We start from the raw sequence: 16,232 nt of genomic DNA on the forward strand, positions 1-16,232 counted from the left end.
AACCACAAGCTGGGATGGAAGGAAAATTCATAGGCCTCTGGCAGATATAATCTGTCCTTGTCATCAACATTTGCCTGACGTTGGTGACTTCCTGGGGCAAGGCAAAACAAGGAAAAGATCAATCCAGCCTCCACCTTTTGCACAGGGGAAGAACAGGGCCCGCGAGGGGAAGACCCCTGCTCCAGGTCTCAGGAAAGCAAGGGCCAGCTGGGTCTAGATCTCCGGTCTCCCAACTCCCAGGCAGGAGCAGGCAAGCAGGGGATAGGGGCTTGGCCCAACATTCTCTGGCCTCTTAATGTGCTCAAAGTTCATTTGGGAGGTGGTAGGCCTTTCTGCTTGATTTGTTAAGATCCTGGGAGGGTGTGGATAGAAGAGGAGGGTGGGGAAGGGGGAGGAGCCTCAGAAGCTATCTCTGCTGTTGACGCTCCTAGCCTGCAGGAGCCAGAGTGCCTTGGTGGAGAACTGGATGCTACCAGGGGCTCCTGAATTCCAGCCGATCCCAGCAACAGAGAGCCTTGGGGGACTCTGAGCCGTGGGGACTTGGAAGGCATTCTCCAGAGAAGATCGTCATGGGCTGCAATAAGGGGTGCTCGATGAGTGGGACCAAATGGGCCCTTGTGGGCAGTGTCAGTGTGGTTCTGGTGATTGCCCTCGGATTGGTCCTGAGCTTCACGCTGCAGCAGCAGCAGCACAACCAGCCAGGTAGGGGCCTTCCCGTCATGCCGTCTGGTTGGCTTCCCATCCACTGCTCTGATGGCCTCCTCTCCCACCCCGCATCCCCACTAAGACCCTAGCCCCAGCAGAAGGCCCCATCAACCTTCCCCTCCTCTGCCACCGGGCTTGTTGCCTTCAGCCCAGGCCTCACTCCTGTACCCCTGAGCAGACCTTCCTTTCTGGGGGTCACGTGGCTCTCAGACTCAGCAGACGGAGCTCAATCCATCTTCCCCCCCACATCTGCTCCTCCCTGTGTCCATTTGGGTAAAGGGCCCCTCCTTTCCCACAGAAACCTGGGGGTGGCCTCCATCCCCCCCCCTTCTGCCTCATGTCTGTACCCTCAGGCCTGGCGTCTTGAGGCCTCTGTCTTCCCCACCTCCTGACCTCCCTGCCCACCTAGCTCTCAGGCCTCCAGTGTCCTTGATCCCTGCTGGGGCTTCCCTGCATACAGCCTCTGGGTACGACCTACGGCCTACTCTCCCAGCCAGCCCTAGCTCTGCAGCCCCTGAGAGGGGCTCAACGCAAGCTGCCTTGGCTGCCCTCAGCACATGGCCAACCCCTTGCTGGCGTTCACAGTCATTGACAGCCTGATCACAGCACCCCCTTCCAGCCCTGCCCTCTCCGTGTCTCCACTGCTATCTGTACCAGGCCAGTGGCATTCCTCTAGGTGACCACACTCTTTCCGTCAGCCCAGGCTCTGCTTATGCTGTCTTCTCTGTCAGGAATAACCCAGACCTCCTTTTCTGTCACATTTACACCCATCCTCAAGCCCCCTTAAATGTTCCCTCCTCTGTGACCTTCCTGACTCCCCCAGCTGGTTGGGCATCAGGAGCCCACACATTTCTCTCACAATGCTGATGACTCTGGGGTCCCTGTCTCTCTGCTAGACATGCCCTGGGAGCCCGGGGATGATCAGTGGGATGAAACGGGCAGGAGTCTCAGGCAGAGGTGAGAATTGAGGTGAACAGCCCCCTTGGCTTTCATTCCAGGCTGTGAGCAGGATGCGGTCTGCCGCCCCGACGCAGACATGCTAGACTACCTTCAGAGCCTGGGCCAGATCAGCCGACAGGATGGTCTACTGGTCAGCTGGTACCACGCGGCCAACAGCCGGGAGCAGATGGAAGCTGCCCTACGCAGTAAGTCTGGCTGCCAGGACTGGGACAGGCCAGGGAGGGGATGGTGGAGATGACAGGAGAGCAGAGGTGGGCTGAGACAGCATTACCTATGTGGTGGCATGATGGTTTGAACCAGATGTCTGATTCTAAAGTCATCAAGTCCTGCCCTCTGCCCCAACCACCTGCCAGCTGCCAGATGTCCTGGCTAGGAGATCCTTGCCCTCAAAACCTATGGAAGCCAGAAGATGTGAATTTGAGGCTCAGTGCTATCAAAACTGAGCTGTGAAAAGCTGAGCAAATTGTGTAATGCCTCGGAGCCTCCAATTCAGAGTGATTATGGCGGCTCTAGGGTAGCAGACACAAGTCGCATCCTGGCCCCACTACATCAGGACCTTGGCCAAAGAGAAGGCCAGCGGCCCCAACCAGGCAGTGCCCACCAGCAGGGAGCATGGAAAGGTACCCCTTAGCCTAGCTCAGGGATCCAGAGGCCCAGTTTCCTCCTGAGGGTTCTGCTACATCACTGGAGTAGGCCCCTGGGAAGAAGGGTGGTGCACAGCTGGGGTGAGGACCCTGAGTGAGACCCAGGGGCAGGGTTAGGCTGGTGAAATCAGAACTGGGTTCAAATTTGACCTTGGCTCTTTACTGCCAAGTGATTTGGGACAGGTGACTTCATCTGCCCACAGTTCAGTTTTTCCCTCTGCAAAACGTGGATAGGTAGACTTTCTGTACCATTTATCATCCAAACCAAATTATGCTGAGCCCACAGAAATATACCAGACTAACCTAGGCAAAGAGGGGGATACGGCCATGTAAATAATAATTAACACTTAGTGAATGCCTAACCAGGGATATCCTATTACTTAATTTTTGTGAGTGAGAAAAAGGTACAGAGAAGACCTGCCAGAGTAGTATAGATTGCTACCTGTGTGTCCCAGCGCTCACGCCTGCAGTCTGGGTTCAGGTCTGTCCTGACATGTGGGGGTGAGGTGAGGGGACAGCTCCATAACTTCCTGTCCACTCCCTGGGGAGCCAGCCCTCCTTCCCTCCTGGGGCCACAGGAAATGGGTCCTTCCCTCTTCGCTTGTTCCTTCCTCATACCCCTCCCAAACACCAGATTCAGCATCTAAAGGCAAGTAACAACTTTTCATGACGAGACGATTTTGCCAGGAAGAAGTTGTTGGGGGTAGGTGGCAATCACAAGGAGGCATGTTAGGTCCAAAATGTACTTTCCACTGGTCTTCAGTCCAATTCACTGAGCATTCACTGAATCCCTGGGTCAATACCAGGAGGAAGGCTCAGAAATGAGTGAGATGTGACCTAGTCACATCTGGCCCCCTTGCCGAGGGGCTCCCAGTGTCTCCAAGGAAGGCAGTTAGTGCAAGTCAAGCCAAGCAGCAGCATCAGAGGGTCACAATGACTCAGATGGCTCTCAATGCACCCCTGCGTCCCTGAGACTGGAATGCTCCCCCACCATTGGATGGGGAAGGAGACCCCAATGCATCCATTCTCATTGAGCTCTTACCTGCAGCCCAACCCAGTTCCAGCCTGATTTATCCAGGCCTCACTGGGGCCCCAAGCCTTTCAGACCCCTCTCTCTGCATTCCCAATGAACCATGAGATAAGATAAAAGAATTTTGAAAAAAAAAAAAGAATTTTGTGCTCAAGTCAGAAAATGAAGGCAGCCTTCATAAAGCCCTTCATGGTTTAACAATGTGTTTTTATGTTCACATCCTGTTTCCATGGCCTGGGGAGGTCATCCCCATCTCGCCAATGAGGAAACCAGGGAGTCCCGCACTCTAGAAGCAGGGTCCATAATTTTGGGATGAAATGGGATGATGTGAAATGCCTGGCTCACTGCCAGGGACATCCCAGCACTCACCTTCCTCCCCCTCCTGGAAATCTAGGCACCCAGGTTTTAGAGAAATCTGCAAAAATTATCTGCAGCTTTGGCCAAGCTTATCTTTCTGGACCTGGGCTTACTGATCCTTTTTTTTTTTTTTTTTTAAGGTTTTATTTATTAGAAACAGAGAGAGAGAGGCAGAGACACAGGCAGAGGGAGAAGCAGGTTCCATGCAGGGAGCCCGATGTGGGACTCAATCCCAGGTCTCCAGGATCATGCCCTGGGCTGAAGGCGGTGCTAAACCGCTAAGCCATCGGGACGCCCTGGGCTGAAGGCGGCGCTAAACCGCTAAGCCATCGGGGCCTCCCTGGGCTTACTGATCTTGACTTTTCTATCATTAATCCATTCAGTTGTTCATCATTCAACAACCATTTTTTTAGGCCTGATACCATCTAGGGACCCAAAATTCAAGTGATGGTCAGTTCAGACAAACCCTGCACCTTTGGTGACCACACTCAGGAAGGCTGAGGTTAATTAAGTGAGCAACTAACTACACAGGGCCAAGCACTCAGAAGAGTAGCACAGAGGCAGATGACTAAGGCAGACTGGGCATAGGGTTCCGGCATGGCCTCCCCAAGGAAGTGATATTTTAAGCCAACGCTAGCAGATGAGCAGAAGGTAGCCTAGTAAAGCTGCAGAGGGAAGAGTGTTGCCAAGGCAACAGCCAGGAGGAAGAGCCCAGAGATGGGAGGACAAAACAAATTCAAGCCTCACTACTCAAAGTGTGGTCCCTGGCCAGCTCTCCCTAGAAGCTTTAGATATGCAGTCTCAGCCCCGCCCCTGACCCGCTGATCAGAGCTTGGATTTTAACAGTTCTTGGGTGACATGAATAGAATACTCACTCTCAGTTGCTGTGTAGAGCAAGTCTAGAGGTGAGAAGTCAGGAGGCTTGTGAGTGTAAACCAGGAGAAAAGGCCTCTTGTGAGGCTGTAGAGCTGAACTCGACCCCCGTCCCCCGCCCCTCCACTACACACCCCAAATGCCCAGTGACTCTGGCAGGGACTTCTGGGTCCACTTCCATTGGGAAGGCCTTAGCTCCCTCCTAGACCGACTTCTGGAGGACAGGATTTTAAAAATTGAAATTTAAAAATCAAAATAACAATGCTCTGTGCTTTTAGGGCACAGGGAGATAGGCAAGCTCTTGTACTTCAGGCGGGAACATGAATCAGAACAATTTTTCTGGACAGTAATTTGATAATATGGGTTTTAAAAATGGCCCTTGCATGGCCCTGCCTCAAATTCCACAAGTAGGGATTAGAAATAATTAAAAAAACCGGGATGAAATATGCATCATTATTAGCAAAGAATTGGAAACTACCAAAATGTCTCAGGAAGAAGAGGTGGCTACCGAAATCATGGTGAGCACCCTCAAACAGAGCATTTGTAGCCTTTAAAAAAGAAATGATTGTGAAAATGTCATAATATTGAAAAAGATTAAAATTCTAAATGCAGCATGGTCTCGATGTAAAAAACATACATAGACAAAGATGGAAGAAAATACATCAAAATGTGAACTATGATGGAAATGTGGATGAGTATTGTTCTTCCTGCTTTTCTGTATTTTCCAAATGTTCTTTGATAAATGTGTCACACTTTGATGATGGGGAAAAAAAATTGCGAACTGACTGAGTTCTGCGTCTCTCCCAGGCAACGCTATGGTCCTGGAGGCAGACGTCAACATAGAAGGACTCAACACAGCCAACGAGACAGGGGTCCCCATCATGGCACACCCGCCAGCCATCTACAGCGACAACACCCTGCAGCAGTGGCTGGAGGCTGTGCTGGCCTCTTCCCAGAAGGGTAAGGACTCTCTCAGCCCCTCCCTGGCCCTGTGGTCCCCTTCCCCCCGCCCCCCAAGCCAGGACAGTCCCAGTCTCCCTGCTCATTGCCTGGACTTTCCCACCCAGGCATTCCAGACGCCCAGGCCCAGGGCATTCTAAGTGAGGTGGGGGTTGGGAAAGGGCAAGGTACACCATAAAGCACCTGACGTGCTCAGATTGCTCCCTCTGAATCCTCCAAAACTGGGTACAACCTATTCAAAGCCCAGGTCTGCCCTTCCATCCCAGGTCCTCCTGCCAATTTTGGTCAGAATCCGGGTATCAGCCTCCCGCTTCTCCCCGGCTCTGCCATCCACCCACATTCTGCCCCAAACCCAGGCCCTCTCATCTTCCCTCCATCACTATGGGCACATCTGAGTGAGCTTTCCAAAAAGCCAACTTTGTCAGTCCCCCTCTTCAGCCCTGCATGGCTCCCCATTGTCCTTGGACAGTGTCGTCTCCTTGACCTGGCTTTCAACCACCCTCTCCAGCTTCCCAGCCTCATCTCCTGTGGTTCCCCTCATCGGCAGTCTTCTCCAACCCCTCGCTGCCAGAATAGCACAGGCCTTTGTTCACGGGTGGGGGGGCTCCTTCCACCTCCACGGCCCCCCTCTATTCAAACGCCACCCCTTCCTGCAGGCTACGTGACCTCCACACAGGCTAAGTTGGCTTAGGACCCTCTAAGCCTGACCTGTCCAAGAACCACAGTCTTTTTTTATCCTGCGCTTGCCGGCCCCTGCACCAGCCTAAGTCTAGACCCTTAGGTGGCCTCTGACTTGTCCCCGCCAGGGGCAGGGGCAGCTCCTTCCCCTGGGGGTCAGCTAGGCCTGCTGGAAAGCCCTCTTCACACCCAGCCGGAATCTGCTCCCTGCTTTCCCACCTCCTCCCCCACCCTATCCCACCCCAAACCTGCTCTCTCTGCTCCAGGAAGTCGTGTCTGCTGGCTCCTTCTGCCCTGAGCATGAGGGGCCATTTCCCCAAGCCCTCGGCCCTCTCCCCACAGGCATTAAACTGGACTTCAAGAGCATCAAGGCTGTGGGCCCCTCGCTGGCCCTCCTGCGGCGGCTGACAGAGGACGGGAAAGTCCGGAGGCCTGTGTGGATCAATGCCGACATCCTGAGGGGCCCCAATGTGCCCATCTCAATTGAGGTCAATGCCACGCAGTGAGTATTCACTTCTCTGCCCCAGCTGTGTCCAGCCACACCATAGAATCTGACCTTAGCCTTTGTACATGCTGTTCCCTCTGCCCCAAATGCCTTTCCCCATTCCCTGTGAACCTTTGCCCAGTCGTTGCCTCCTCCAAAAATTACCCCGACGTCCCAGGCTGCGGAGAGCCTTCATTCACACTTCCTCCTAACACAGCCCTGATTTCACTGGGCTGTCTCAGCCAGATGGCAGGTTTGTAGTCCCTACTCCATGGTGGACTCTGGGAGGGGAGACAGGGCCCAGCCCTTTCTGTATCCTCAGTGACCACGGCAGGGCTGGCCTGCCAGAGAAAAGTCTAATAGTGCTAACTCCTTCCCCAGCCTCTGTGCAGTCCCAGCACTGCCACCAACAGTCCTCACATATTCCAGCTGCCTGGCGCTCTATAGTTTATAATGAAAGGCCACATAAAAGGAGAAAGTGTGTCAAATTTGACCCCTACTTAGCAACACTAGGTTAAGAGAATCTCCCCCATTTTGCAGAAGAGAAAGCTGACAGCAGGGATCCCTGGGTGGCTCAGAGGTTTAGCACCTGCCTTTGGCCCAGGGCGTGGTCCTGGAGACCCGGGATCAAGTCCCACGTCGGGCTCCCTGCATGGAGCCTGCTTCTCCCTCTGCCTCTCTCTCTCTCTGTGTGTGTGTGTGTGTGCGCGCGCGTCTCTCATAAATAAATAAAATCTTTAAAAAAAAAAAAAAAAAGAAAGCTGACAGTAATCGAGACTCAATTTGTTGAATATTTATTATGTGCCCAGACACTGTTTCTAAAAGTACTTTCATTATCAAGAAAATGAGGTAGGTACTATTATTTTCACTTCATTAGTATAGGAACTAACTCATCGTAGTTGTATGACTGGCCTAAATCTAAATATTGCAGAACAAAGATTCAAAGCCAGGTGTCTTCCTGATTCTAATCATCCATCTCTCCATCTGTCCAGCCAGCCAGCCAACAATCCACCCATCCAATATTTATTGTGATTCTCAAACTGAGGTGCCTTTGGAAAGCAGCAGTTGGAAAAATGTAGTCAGCGGCCCAAGATAAATATGGCTCATCTTCTTGGAGCATTGATTTTACTCAATAGTTTGGGGAGAAGGAAAGGGCAAGAATAAAATTGAAATCAGGGCAAAATTTAAACGGAATTTAAAAATAATATCTGAAGTTTTACTCATGACTAAAGAGTCTAGATCCCCACATCTGGGGCCCTGGCTTGTCTCTCCTGTCCCAATGGGGATGCTGAAGAGGCCCTGCCCTACCAGAAGGGATGCCATCTTTGAGAATCAACGAGGTTGAATGAGCTGCCCAAGGTTAGAGGTAGGACCTCAACCCAGAACCCCCTGGTTCCAAAGTCCATGCCTCATTTGTAGGACCTCAGTAAGTCACTTTTTCTTTTTAGGACTCTGCTTCTGTCTTCATAGTCTACATTCCATAGGACTAGCCACTTCCTAGCACAGTGGGAACCCGGGAGGTGAGGAAGGGGCCAGCAAGGTTCACAAAGGCCAGTATCTCTGTTCCTTGGCAGGTTTCTGGCCTTGGTCCAGGAGAAGTATCCTGAAGCCACCCTGTCTCCGGGCTGGACCACCCTCTATGTGCCCCTGTTCCCAAATTCAACATACACCCGAGCCATGGTGGAGAAGATGCAGGGGCTGCTGGGAGCACTGCCACAGAAGGTCACCTTCCCCGTGCGCGCTGTCATGGTACGGGCTGCCTGGCCCCACTTCAGCTGGCTTCTGGGCCAGTCGAAGAGGTGAGAATTCCCATGCCCCTGCCACAGCCCCTGAGCCACCAAACCCACCCCCAGGCACCAATGCCCCCAGTGGAGATTCCAGATGCTTAAACATATCTGTCCAATATCTACTGGTGGTCCCATCCTCTACAATATCCCTGCTCTCTGCTCCTATACCTCTGGTGATGGGCTGACTACCCCCGGAGGCAGCCAGTCCATTGGTGGATAACTCCACCTAGTGGCAAGTCTTCCTCCCGTGGGAGCCAGCTGTGCTCAGGATTGTCTGTCCTGTAGGGACTGGAGGACTCCCATCTGCACTCCTACAGTCTGCTTCCAGCTGCCCAGTCCCACCATTCTCAGCCACTTCCCACAGGAGCTCCAAGGGCTGTCTCGTTCTCCCTCCACACCTAACTTCTTCCCCACTGCCCTGTACCCATCCCTTTCTGTCCCTGTCCCTTTCCTAAGACAGGAGCAGAAATAGACACTCCCAGTGAGGATGTAGGGCAGGCTGGTCCCTCCTGCTCAGCGTCTCACTCATTCTCCCTTCTGAAGCTCCTGTGGCTTCTCCTGCTCCTGGGAAGGGGGTAGTTCTCAGGGGAGAAGGGGCTGGTGGGAAGCTGAAGGCCAGATGCCCTATCCCTGCCCAGTAAGGCTCCAGTTCTGAGCACAGGAGTGGGGCCGTGGACCTTGCTGGGTCCAGGCAGGCGCTGAGCTGGCTCTCTGGGCCGCAGGTACAGCCTGACGCTGTGGCAGGGTGTCATGGACCCCGTGTCAGTGGACGATCTCCTCTATATCCGAGACAACAGCGCTCCCCACCAAGTCTACTATGACCTCTTCGAGCCTGTCCTGTCGAAGTTCAAGCAGCTGGCCGGTACGGAGGGGTGTGCGGTGGACAGGGAGGGTGGTGGGCCTGGATTCTGCACAGGGCACCATTTGGTAGACAGTGGAGCAGAGCTGGAGGGGTGATGTAGCATCATCAGAAGGGAAAATTCAGAGTGGAATCAGGTCAAAGGATCCTTTTAAGCACCTATGGTGTGCCAGACCTCGGTATGGTAGGCCAGAAGCAAGGATTCCATTTTATAGTTGGGGAAACAAGTAACCTACACAAAGTCATTCGCTTGTACATAGCACAGCTCAGATGCAAAGCCATGTTTGGTTCCCTTACAGTATAGTTCCTCAGAGACCACCCCCCCCTCCAGTGCACCTACTAATTAGTGGCCCAAATGTTACCCATTCGCTTGTCCCAACCTCTCATCCCCTTGACCCTGGACCTAGGAGACCCTGCAGTTAAGTCATCTCAGAGGAAACCCATTGACTCAAACCCAATAGTAGACTCAACATTAGTACCATGGAAGTCACACAGGTGAGGGGAGGTGGAATTCTGGTTTGGGGCCAGGCCAACTCGGCTCCATCAGGTTCCAACCCCAGTAACTCTGCTTGTTGGCTGTGGGACCTTGGGCAAGTCCCGTCTTGTCATCCCCAAGGGGAGAACCTCTGCCTCAAGGCTGAGAAGAGTGTGTGTGGGCACAGGGCGCAGAGAAGGTGTTCGGTGAATGGTGGTCACTTCATCTTGACAATTTGGGGCCCACAGCAAATGCCACGCGGAAGCGAATTTACTACACGGGAGGCAGCCTGATACCTCTTCTCCAGGCCCCTGAGGGGGATGGTCTGAGCGTGGAGTGGCTGGTTCCTGACATCCAGGGCAACGGGAGAACCGCCACAGTTAGCCTACCAGGTAAGATGGGCCTTCAGCCCCTGCGCTCCTAGCCCACCCGCGGGCCCTTCCTTTGCTCGGGGCAGGAAGCTAGGGCCTCGGTTACCATGGTAATGTGCTGGATGCCGGTGGCGCCTGCAGAGTACGGTGGCATCAAGAGAACAGGACTCCTAAGGCTCATATCCCTGAGGGAGAGGCAGGCACAGGCCCCAGGGCTGGGCCAGCAGCTCATCACGTCATTCCCATGACCCCCGGGAACCTTTGTAAAGCACCCTTTCTACCTGGAGCCCAGACCATCCACACAGATCTTGGCAGACGGGGCACCAGCTTCTCCTTGGCTGCCTCCATCACCACCCCTTTAATAAGGGCGTCTGACACCTCAGACTCTATTCTCCACTTCCTCTTTCAGACGGAGAAGGCATGATCCTGCTGAATGTTGGCCTCCAGAGGCCTGCAGCCAAGCACCCCGTGCCCATCATACATGTCCCAGGAGGTCCCACCATGACGCTGGAGGCCTGCCTGCTGCGGCTCGCTGGGCGGCCCGGACGCTGGGGTGTCCATCTGCACATAGCAGAGCCCACGGCCCTCCGGCCATCCCTGACCACACTGGCCCACCTCTCCACCCTCGGCCACCTGACCCGGCCTGTGTGGATCGGGGCCACCATCTCCCACGGCAGTTTCACAGTCCCCGGCCACGTGACTGGCAGGGAGTTGCTTGCAGCCGTGGCTGATGTCTTCCCCCATGTGACAGTGGCACCAGCCTGGCCTGAGGAGGCACTGGGCAGTGGCTACAGGGAACAGCTGCTCACGGATATGCTGGAACTATGCCAGGGTCTCTGGCAACCTGTGTCCTTCCAGCTGCGGGCTGGGCCGCTGGGCCAGAACATGGTCGGAGTTGTGGCCAGGCTGCTGGCGGCCTCCCCCCGGGCCACCGTCACAGTGGAACACGGCCCAGAGGGGGGCGACTATGCATCCGTGCAGGCAGTGCTGCTGGCAGCCAGGGCTGTTGACAGGACCCGGGTCTACTACAGGCTGCCCCGGAGTTACCGCGAAGACTTGCTGGCGGATGTTGGCAGGAACTGAGCGCCCACTGGAGCTGGGCAGGCGGAGCCCTGGGTCAAGGCTTCCCACAGGGGTAGGCAGGAAGCAATAAATGCCTCTGCCTTCCTCAATGCACTGCATGGTGTGTCCCTGGGGGCAGGACAGCAGGAGTGGGCACGCGGAGGCTACTGTGGGCATCTAGAGGGTCTGGAGGCTGGGGGCCAGATCGCTTCGATTGTCCAAGAGGAACTGCTCACAAGCCTTGAAGGTGGTGTAGAACTCCGAGGAGAGGCCAGCCACGTTGGTGGTCACGTAGTTGAGAAAGCCTGGGGTAGCCTGGTTGTAGTAGGACACCTGTGGGACAGGACACCATGTTCAGGGAGGCTGGGCAGGGGAAGGGGGCACGAAGCCCATGGGAAAGGCAGCAAACACGAGCCAGCACCCTGGGGGTGGTGTGACCCCCCTTCTGGGGGCTGAGAATCCTGCTTTCCTCAGTCATGGGCCTCCCTTGTCAGATGGGGAAGGTTCTGGAAGACGGGCTGGGCCTTCAGACCCCACCACAAATAAATGGTGGTGCTCTAGGGTCATAACAGCAAGTGAACACCAGCCTAATTCCTGCCTGGGTGAGTCTTGGGGTCCTAAAGTGGCCGGGCTCCGAGGAGGGGGGAGCTGCTTGTAGTACCCCACCCTCGCTTGCCCTCAGCCTCCTCCCCCACATTTTCAATTAGCACTGACTGCCCTGCTGAGCTTTATGGGCCCTGAGAGCCACATAAAGCATTTCCAGACAAGAGAGGTATATAAATAAATAAATAATGAGATGAATTTTAGATCAGAACCCAGGCCTCTGCCCTCAGCATCCAGAGCTTTTTCTAAGACCCTGCAGTCTTACCTCTGCACAGATTGGTTTTTAATGAAGGCTTGTTTCTAGCCCCAGACACTCGTCGGCTCCCCCAAGCTAGCAGAGAGAGCCCGCTGGCAGGCAGCAGGTGGGGCCCAGGTATGGCATCTACTGAGCCCACGGCACCAAGCTCTTGACATGCATGTGTGGCTTTGGGGGGGGTCTGGGGAGGGAGGAGGAAGGGAACAGTAGGCCTCACCTTGGTCAGCTGGTCCCCCTCTCGCCAGAAGCAGAAACCCGAGCAGAGGGTCTCCCCGCGCCTGTATGCTGGCGTCTCAGGGTGGGTGGGCAGTGTAACTGACCTCATCGCAATGACATAGGGGTCCCTGGAGCAAGAGAAAGGGCAGAGAAGGTCCCAAAAGGAGTCTGTGAGGGTCTGCTCTGCCCAGCTCAGGCTCCGGAGCCCCCTCAACACAGACACCCTCATCGGAGTCTAAGGCACATAAACTCTGACAAGCCCCAACACTGCAGACGCCCAGAGACACCTATTTTGGAATCTCATGCTTCACTTTTCTGTACCCGCTTGTCTCTAGAAGTGATGCCGTGGCCCAGCTGGCAGCCTTGCCATTCTTGGATCAACATGGGGCCTTCAGAGGGCAGAGGCTGAGGTGGTGGCCACACGAGCAAGGGTCTGCCCATGCCTGGGGTGAGGAAGCCTCGCCACCCCAGGGACAGAGACCACCCTGCCTTAGAGCACAAGTGACCAGAGGGGAGATCTATCCCCGTCTTCTCCATTTTAGCCACAGCAAGGCTACAGCAGCCCAGAAAAGCCAAGTGGTGTCAAGTGGAGTCCCAGAGCAAACAAAGAGCTGAGTCTAAGCAGATGTCCCCTCCTAAGGAGGAAGATGATCCCTGCCCACCCACCACCCACCCCCCAATCAGGCAGGCACCCACCCGTTGTCACAAGGCTTCCGCCGAGAGGCCAGGATCACAAAGTCCTGGGGCTTGGCATCACCGCCGAGGACAGGGCTGATGACGTGATAGATGGCATCATCCTCATCCACCTGCTGCACCAGCGCCACGCTCCTATAGGGAGGCCCAGAGGTCAGGACTCAAGGGAGTCACACCGGCTCCTGGGACAGCCTGTCTTGCCCAGGCCCTCCCATGTTTCAGCCTTCTCGAGCGGATGTCTGGGGGACACCTTACCCCCTGCTCAGCAGGGCCATAGGAGGGCAGGAAGGCCAGGCCAAGGCATGCATGAACACACAGGAACATGCACAGACATGTATACAGGCAAATGCATGCAGACACAGGAACAGGCAGGCACAGAAAAACACACCTGTGGGCTGCATGTACACACACAGATATGCACCCACAGGTGGCTACGTATGTCTGCAGGGCTACATGCTCCCCATGGATGTGCAAGGGTTTACCGGTTATGAGCACCTGCTGTGAGCGAGGCGCTGTTCTCAGGGCTTTCCACATACTATTTCATTTAATCCCACAGCAGCCAATGCCATAGATGCACCCAGCATCCCCATTTTATAGGGAGAAGGGAGCCTGCTTCTCCCTTTACTGCTCCCCCTTCTTGTTCTAACTGACAAAATCTTTTTTAAAAAAAGCCTTCCTACTATAGGCCCAGTGCCCCCAACATACACTGCCAATTACCTCCCAGCTTTGTAGAATGTCACTGCCAATAGGCTTGGGGTCACCTAGACTAAGGCTTTTTAATTTTTTAAAAGATTTTACTCATTTGAGAGCACAGCAAGGGGGGGCTGCAGAGGGAGAGGGAAGAAGCAGACTCCCCGCTGAGCAGGGAGCCCACTGAGCCATTGTGAGCAGGGAGCCCGACAACAGGATCATGACCTGAGCCAGAGGCAGACACTAGTTTCCCCAGGCGCCCCAACCAAGACTTTTCAAAGCAACAGCCTTTGTGCACCAAACCCTTAAACGGAAAGCTGTGTAGAAAGAGCCACAAGTAGGTCCACTCTGGTAAGATAGGTGGGGGTAGGAAGGGGAAGGCAATTTGCCAAAAATCAACTCGTGCAGACCCGCATGCATGGATATCCTTCAAGAATATCGGCTCCTCGTGAGCAGCCATGGGAGAAATAACCAAAGAACCCCCCAAACTAGGATGTTGGCACAACAGAAAATGACTTTAAAGGGATTTGAAAAAAATATCAGTTTCAACTTTAACATTCTCATATTACATACTGAAATTTTGGCTATTTTCCTAAGAACAGATTTATCTTCCTTGGCTAAACTCGGGACGAAAATATTCCCATGAAGACTCAGTAAATTCAGGGAACAAATGTATTCATAGGAATAACATTTATATTCAGTATCTCACTACATTCAAAAATAACATCTGCATGCACATATCCATAAGAAGAGCTGGCAAACGGGGTGAATTCGTCAAGCTGGCCTTTCCCTCCATTACCCTGAAGCTGGGAGGGACCCACCCGCCTGCTCAGCATTCTAGCCTCCACAAGGGGTCCCTGAGCCTCCTGTGGGGACACAGAACTCCACAGAACACGGTTTTGAAAATCACTGATCTATGCCTGAGTGCAAATGCATGACCTACACCTCAAGTGCCCATTTTAAGAGGAGAAAAACAGGCCTAGAAAGGAAGTGACCCGTTCAGTTCTCTTCCCTGACAGCTTAGAATGCCCTTGATTCTGACACCCACCTGACTCATAACTACAATCCCCCCGACACCCCACCCCCACCCCCGTGCTTGGCTAAAGGCCAGCAGGTGCTGAGCATAACGGGGGATGGCTCAGCCAGGGACACCCGGGGACCCAGCTTCCCCACCAGGCACCCCGCCCCCCAGTACCTCAGCCCTCACCGGTAGTGCTTGTCCCACTCGGGCCTCCGAAGCAGGTCTGAGAGCAGCAGGAAGGCCTGGTTTGTGTCCACGTGAACCAACATCTCCATGTGGAAGGAGAGGAACTTGTCTTCCTCCAGAGTGTATAGGCGGACCTGTGTGGGACACAGGACAGCCTGGTTCTCATGTCCCCTCCCTGGGCCATGCTGGGCAGTGGGGTGGGCTGACTCCAATGCCAGAGGCCATGGCTACCAACTCAGGGCTGCCACTGACTTGCTGTGTGACTGTGACAAAGCCACTCAATGTCTCTGAGCCTTGGTCCCAACCCTGTGAAAATGGGCTGTTGAGAGAAGTCAGGAGAGTGGACAGGAGGGTACGTTAGGAAGCAGGGACTAAGGCCACAGTGGAATGGGTCCTCCAAGCCCCAGATGTCACCGGTGGGGAAGTGACTGTCCCCAGGGCATGGGCAGGGCTCATGTCTTACCTCAGCCCAAGCTTGTGCATTGGCCCCATCCCAACAGGGAGGAAGCAGCAGAGAGAGGGAAGAAGCAGCAGGGCAGAGAACAACAGAGACAAGAGGTTGAGGGCAAAATGGTGGGTGGGCAGGAGAGAAAGATTTGGGGGTTCACTCCAGGGCCTGTGGGAGCAGTTGTATTTCTGTAACTGCACTGGTTTCATGGTCTCATCCAACTCCTTTTAAGAAATCCCTGGGGCACCTTGGTGGCTCAGTGATTGAGTGTCTGCCTTTGGCTCAGGTCATGATCCCGGGGTCCTGGGATCGAGTTGAGTCCCCCATCGTGCTTCCCATGTGAGCCTGCTTCTCCCTCTGCCTATGTCTCTGCCTTTCTCTGTGCCTCTCATGAATAAATAAATAAGAACATCTTTTAAAAAAAGAAAGAAAGAAAGAAATCCCCTTTCGACACAAGCAGTTTGAGAGAACTGTTGCTTGCCATCGGCCACCTCTACTGGGGTAGGGTCAGCTACCTGGTTGATTTCCGAAGACAGCACCCAGTTGTCCTTGGCCACGAGCATCTTTAGGGAGGAGACATTGTTGTAGCTCAGGTACACCTGGACAGAGCACACAGAGAAGCCTCACCTTCTCCTCTTCCTTGGGGGCTCTGGGCCACAGCCACACAGGACTGGGGCTAAGGACATTGGACCCTGAAGGGGGTGGGGTGGGGAGTGGGCACTGGGCTTCAGGACAAACTCACTGTGTCACCCTCTTCTCAGGGCCTCAGCCCCCCTCCTACCAAACAGGGACAGAGGAAAGCCCTCTGCTGACTGTGCCAACCCTGAGGCATGACATAGTACCCAGGTCCCCTTCAGGCCTACTTCCAAACCCA

At 54.3% G+C, this 16,232-nt stretch overlaps 2 protein-coding genes across 5 annotated transcripts in view; one reads left to right on the plus strand and one right to left on the minus strand.

The window, feature by feature from the left end:
• Positions 1 to 553: 553 nt before the first annotated feature.
• On the plus strand, positions 554 to 11,347 carry FAM151A (family with sequence similarity 151 member A). Its single transcript, NM_001167659.1, is given in 8 exon segments — positions 554 to 702; positions 1,704 to 1,850; positions 5,377 to 5,529; positions 6,550 to 6,709; positions 8,266 to 8,490; positions 9,201 to 9,340; positions 10,061 to 10,204; positions 10,593 to 11,347. Coding segments are annotated over 8 exon segments (1,776 nt in total). The 5' UTR covers positions 554 to 569; the 3' UTR covers positions 11,267 to 11,347.
• ACOT11 (acyl-CoA thioesterase 11) overlaps positions 11,173 to 16,232 on the minus strand; it is a 47,976-nt gene continuing 42,916 nt past the window's right edge. For all 4 annotated transcript variants that reach the window (XM_038537449.1, XM_038537446.1, XM_038537447.1 and 1 more), the window contains exons 12-16: positions 15,874 to 15,957; positions 14,911 to 15,044; positions 13,017 to 13,148; positions 12,322 to 12,448; positions 11,173 to 11,578 (exon numbers count right to left, since the gene is read on the minus strand). In XM_038537449.1, coding sequence (XP_038393377.1) covers positions 11,423 to 11,578; positions 12,322 to 12,448; positions 13,017 to 13,148; positions 14,911 to 15,044; positions 15,874 to 15,957 — 633 coding nt within the window. In that variant the 3' untranslated portion in view covers positions 11,173 to 11,422. The remainder of the gene's footprint in view (positions 11,579 to 12,321; positions 12,449 to 13,016; positions 13,149 to 14,910; positions 15,045 to 15,873; positions 15,958 to 16,232) is intronic.

This window comes from Canis lupus, chromosome 5, assembly GCF_011100685.1.
Source record: "Canis lupus familiaris isolate Mischka breed German Shepherd chromosome 5, alternate assembly UU_Cfam_GSD_1.0, whole genome shotgun sequence".
NCBI lineage: Eukaryota > Metazoa > Chordata > Mammalia > Carnivora > Canidae > Canis > Canis lupus.